Source organism: Ictalurus punctatus, chromosome 18, assembly GCF_001660625.3.
Source record: "Ictalurus punctatus breed USDA103 chromosome 18, Coco_2.0, whole genome shotgun sequence".
In the NCBI taxonomy this organism is placed as follows: domain Eukaryota; kingdom Metazoa; phylum Chordata; class Actinopteri; order Siluriformes; family Ictaluridae; genus Ictalurus; species Ictalurus punctatus.
In genome coordinates, this window is record NC_030433.2 from 7,046,501 (window position 1) to 7,052,500 (window position 6,000).

The 6,000-nt window shown below is 44.3% G+C and overlaps 1 protein-coding gene across 2 annotated transcripts in view; it reads left to right on the forward strand.

Moving 5' to 3' along the window:
* The window catches only part of LOC108278562 (WD repeat-containing protein 7), a 129,158-nt gene that overhangs the window by 50,837 nt on the left and 72,321 nt on the right, over positions 1-6,000 (forward strand). For both annotated transcript variants that reach the window (XM_053687672.1, XM_053687673.1), the window contains one exon: positions 5,809-5,922. In XM_053687672.1, the coding sequence (XP_053543647.1) occupies positions 5,809-5,922 (114 nt within the window). The remainder of the gene's footprint in view (positions 1-5,808; positions 5,923-6,000) is intronic.

Here is a 6,000-nt window from a genome sequence, read left to right on the forward strand (position 1 = left end):
CGTCAGACATCACAGAAGCCAAGTGAAAGAAGACATTCATGATCTTTTATTTATTTTTTCCCCCGATATAATGTTATGTAACGGCAAAATGAACGTTTTACTGCTTCCATCACGAGCAACTAACATCAATAACGAATTTCATTTATTCTCTGTGAAACCGATCTTCTCACCTCTGCATATTTTCGCCATTTTGCCATATTTCCCTTCCTATCCAAGGAACATTTTTTCCCCCTTCAGTTTGTTTAAACGCTCGCGACTTGTTTGCCTTCCGAAACTCGATTATCGAGCACTTTAGGTCTAGAGAGTGTTTTGGTGCGTGATACGTAGAAGTGGTTCACATTTCCTGTCTGGCAGTACTCTAGCGTCGTCTCGGTCAAGTATCGTCCCGCTCTAATACGGCGCGTTCGTCTCGGGAAGAGCTTTTTCTAAATTCCGGACTCCCTCAGGGTCCCGGGGTGCGAGCACCGGTGGGTATTTACGTAATTTAGTGTTTATGTGATAATATTGTGCTCAGACACATCCGGGGTGTGTGTGCGTATAGAGACACTTTAGCTGGCTGTCTGGGCCGTATGAGTGCTCTGTGAAAACAGACAGTACTGCTAAATGGGCTGGTGTAATGAAGGAAGCCGTCAATTAATAACACACGCACACACACGCACACACGTGCACACAAAGATGAAATGGAGAGGGAAATGGAAAGAATCTTGCTCTGAACACCTTCAGCCTGAGCCTGGATCCTGAGTGCTTTCTTCTTTCTCCTGATTTTTTCCTTAGACGTCTATCTGCCTCGCCGCCTCGCCTTCCCCCATATCATGCTTTTTTCTTTTTCTTTTTTCTCTCCACTCTTAAATATAGCGTGCGTGTTTTTGATTGTGTGTGTGTGTGTGTGTTTTTTGGCGAATGTGAGAAAACAGCCTGCCTGCCTGTGTAATGCAATTGGGGAGCGGGCCGTGGATCGATAAGCACGGAGCAGAGAGAATTAATGTGGACCAGCCAGTGTGTCCATCATACAGACTGAGAAAAGGAGGGAGAGCGCACGGGGGGGTGGAGCTAGGAGAGGGCTTCGAAATGGGGGGTAGAGGGGGGATATAGATCTAAAACAAACGACGCACAACAATACATACAGTACACCTCGTAGGTTTTGATAGAAACTGCACATGTTTGTAGGTTTGTTGAGGTTTGTTGCAGTTTAATTCCGTCTCCGTGACGATTTTACTGCGACCGGACCACGTGCCTTGACAAAGCAAAGCCATGGACGAATTTTCATCTTGCGGATTTTTTGTGATATATGTCGTGTTTTGGTTTAGGTTAGAGTTTCAAGGATTCTAATATATATTGTATAAGCTCAATATATCGTTATTACTTCACAAGAAGGAACGAAGGAAACACTCGGGGTGTGTGCTGATGCGGAGTACCGACTGTTATTTATCTTTGTCATGTCTCGAAGCGTTTTATCCCTTTACGTTAATTAATCAAAGACATTCGCGGCTTTATCTCGTACCGTCACAAAGCACTCGCAGTGGAGACTCCTTCCATAAATGCTAAATAAACATCTCCTGACCATAATAATTTTTTTTTTTCTTCAAATCTGTTCATGTGGAGCGTCCATCGGACGTACGTAATGTCGCTGTGCGTGTTGTCGCTATGGAAACGATAACTGATAACTTAGAAGTGTTTCTCAACTGGGGATCCATGGACCCCTAGTGGTGTGTGGTGTAATTGCAGGGTGTCCGTTAAGTTGTGTGTGTGTGTATATATATATATATATATATATATATATATATATATATATATATATATATATATATATATATATATATATATGTATATGTATATGTGTGTATGTATGTTTGTTTGTTTGTTGTTGTTAAATGTATCATATGCCCATCAAACATAAGAACAATGTAACATACGTTTTAAAATGAACCGATATTGGTTATTTGCGCGCATTCACAAACTGAAGATCGTTCATCGACGGGTTATTTTACATTTATTTACACATGAACTGATCGTTTGCAAGAACCTGCGGGCGGTAGAGAAGTTCAAATGTCGCACTGACGGATAAAATGAACAAAGGATCATTCAGAGAGTCAGATTAAATGTCACACCAACATGTTTTGATTCCAAAATGTGTTGTGAAATGTCCAGTGTTAATGTTCTGAATGTTAAAGATGAATAAAATAAAGTAATATATATAGAGATGACTGGGCTCCTCGTGGATTGTTCGGAACATGCTAGGGGTAGAGGAAGAAAACCCGATAACAGACAGAGCAGGGAGACCGCTAAATCCAACGTCTCCAGATCCCATCGACGATTTCTCCACAGCTCAGAAATACACTTTTGACGGGATGTGGGTTTGTTCGGCTTTGTGTTTTTTGGCACGTCGAAGTCCGTGAGTGAAACCCTCGGTGGACGAGAGCGACTCCGCCTCGATAAATCCAGCAGCTCGAATCGGAAAAACTCTGATTCTCATCATTCTTTATTCAGTCCAACAGCTATGTGAGTTTCTCAGTGTGCATCTGGATGTACAGTACGTGTGTGTGTGTGTGTGTGTGTGTGTGAGAGAGAGAGAGAAACCACCGCCTACACACGTTCTTTTTCCTCCTTCAGCAGGGGCAATTCTTCAAAGCAGCATAACAAATGATTTGATAATTTTCTGGCCCCGTCGGGATCTCTCTCCGCATTGGTGAGCTCGCGCTCCTCGCTCAGCGTTTTGGGTGTGAGGGAAAACGCAACCCGAAGTCCTCGTTTGGGCCTCGACATCTCTCCGGGGACCGGCTTTTATATCCCACACGGTGAAAGGAGGAAAAGAAAAAACACATCATCTAGCGTGTTCTTGGGACGGTAAATCCGGCGGTGCGCGTCAGACGCAGCTGTCAGGACACAAGAACAGCTCGGGGTGTGTTTTTCTAAAACACTACGCACTGCTGTAAAACTTTCTCGTCTCGGCGTACGTTTCTCTGGATAGAAGTCACACTGTGAAATGGTTTTGACCGTTTATTTTTTATAAAGTTGTTAATAACGTCCCTTGACCTTGGAGTAAACGGCGGACTAGCATGAGCTGCCGTTAGAAAGATAAATAAATAAATCACTAAAGAAGTCGTGGGATTATTAGACTCATGGAAATCATAGAAAGCTAAAAAAATGCCCTCCATTTTGTTTTTCACTTCTTTCATTCACACACTTCTGTCTCTCTCTCTCTCTCTCTCTCTCACACTCTGTGTGTATGTGTGTGTGTGTGTGTGTGTGTGTGTGTGTGTGTGTGTGTGTGTGTGTGTGTGTGTTATTAATAATGAATGTGTGGATGGTGTTCTTGTAGTCCTCTCTGCTCCCAGTGTAGCTCTGGGTCAAATGGCTCCTGTCAGATCTGCTGCTCGAGCTTCACTCAGAGTCATCAGCTCACTTTTACCTCCTCTTACTTTATACACACACACACACACACACACACACACACACACACACACACACACACACACACACACACACACACACACACACACACACACACGCACGCGAGGAGGAGCAGGGGAGTGCATCACACACCAGCGGCCATTTTAAAGTCTCCTGCTTCAGGCCTTGGTGACTCTCTCCTCTTTCCTTCTCTTCTCTCCTCTTCTCTTATTGTCTTTGCTTCTTCATTTCTCTTCTCTTTCCTTCTTTTCTCTTCCCTCCTTCCTGTCTTTTATTTCTTTTTCTCCCAGTGTGTACATCTGGATGGATGGATGGATGGATAAACGTATACCTCTTCCCTGCCTGGGTCCCAGGGGTCGGCATTGAGCTTTCCCTACTGATTTGACCCCCTGAGAGAAAAAGAGGAAGGGAGGGAGGAAAGGGGGAATGGAGGGATGGATGTGAATGTCCAGATGATTAAAATGGGCCTGAGGCAGTTTTCCTGTGAGGAGGATACAGTGGTCATGGCAGTGTGTGCTTCTGCAAGCTCACCTTTTCTTCCCCCATTCTGTCTTCGTCTCTGCTGTCCCGCAGATCCGGCCCGTTCTGGACTACGGCGTCATTACGTAACGTGGTAAAGGTGGCGCTCCTGAGCTCATGGACTTCAGCCCTTTGTTTCAGAAAGCCACGTATGTGTAGCGTCACTGCATTCTTTTCCCCTGTGGATACGAGAGAAAGAAAAAAGACGATGAGGAAGAGGGGGAGGAATGGGGGGGGGGGGACGAGGACGAGGGCGTGGGTTAACAAGGCCCCATGCAGGCAGTGTGTCATGGTTGACACTGGTGTTTGACCTTGCAGCAATCCTGTACCACTGTTCCCAATTACCTGCCCTACTCTGTGTGTGTGTGTGTGTGTGTGTGTGTGTGTGTGTGTGTGTGTTCTGTCATATTTGAAATCTGTTCTGTTTTCTCTATTCTAATAATTGTTGCAGAATTGTTTCTTGAAAGTGCATATTGAGAAGCAGCTGTGTGTGTGTGTGTGTGAGAGAGAGAGAGCAGGAGGAGAGGGGAAACGTGCTCCTCTTTAAATATGTCAGTGGTCAATAGGGAGGTTAATTGAAACATAAAGGCGCTTGTTCACAGAGACACAGGGATACATCACACACACACACACACGCACACACTCGCGGTAATGTGCACACTCGCACTTCATCAAATGTAATTGAAGGAATGATGTGGATATGGCTGTAAAGAACATGAGCATCTCTCTCTCACTCTCTCTCTCTCTCTCTCTCTCTCTCTCTCTCTCTTTCTCTCTCTCTCTTTCTCTCTCTCTAACCCTACATCATTTTCTGTGTGTCTGTCTTTTAATTTCCCTTTGTCTCTATTTTTCTCTTTCACTCTGTTTTTCTTTTTCTGTTTCCCTCTCTCTCTCTCTCTCTCTCTCTCTCTCTCTCTCTCTCTCTCTCTCTCTCTCTCTCCTCTCTAACTCTAGATCATTTTTTGCTGTATCTGTTTTTCTTTTTCTCTTTCTCTGGTTTTCTTTTTGTCTTCCTTCTTCTCTCTTTGTCTCTCCCTCTCTAACCCTGGATCATTTTCTGTCCACCTTTGTGTTTCTTTCTTTCTTTCTTTCTTTCTTTCTTTCTCTCTCTTTCAGTCTGTCTGTCTGTCTCTAACCCTAGATGATTTTTTCTCTCTCTTTCTTTCTCTGTTTTGATTTTGCTGTCTCCCTCTGTCTTTCTTTCTTTCTTCCTTCCTCTTACTTTCTCTCTCTTTTTGTCTGTCTGTCTCTGGGTCAGATGCCTCCTCTCTCTCTCTCTCTCTCTCTCTCTCTCTCTCTCTCTCTCTCTCTCCCTCCCTCTCTCTCTCTCTCTCTCTCTCTCTCTCTAATCCTAAATCTTTTTTTTCCTCTGTCTTGATTTCTCCATCTCCCTCTCTTCCTGCCTGTCTTTTTGTCTCACTCTCTCTAACCCTAGATCATTTTTCCTGTCTCTTTCTCTGTTTTAATTCTTCTGTCTCGATGCCTTTCTTTCTCTCTTTCTTTCTTTCTCTTTCTCTCTCTCTCTCTTTCTCTCTTTCTTTCTCTCTCCATTAGTTAGCGCTGAGCCTAGATGAGCTGTTCCTCACCTTTAAGCAGCATCGATTAATCTCGTGTCTTAATGAAAAGAGTATTTTTAATTGGTAATTCCAGGATAAGGGCTAAACGATTGCGGTGAGTAAAAACGGGTGTAATGGCGAGAGCTCACGGGCTAATAAAGCGGCCAATAATGCAAAACAATAAGGCCTGATGAGGTCGTTAATGAGGCGACAAGCAAACGAGGAAGAATTAGTGACATTACGAGTGAGACGTTTGTCCTTTCTGATCAGGTCATGGAGACGGCTAGGTTAACTCTGATACGTGTGTGTGTCTGTGTTGCAGCTGGAACCGCTCCAGAGACAGCCCAGCCGACTCCTCCCCCAGCCGAAGCCCCGCCCACTGAACCCAAAGCTCCAGAAGAAGAGATGGACGTCACTGACGATGACATCACTGCAGGTAGGAGCATTTCTGCTGTATTGTAGTGACGGTGCGTGGAAGAAGATTTATGTTAATTATATTTGTCCATAATAAGGC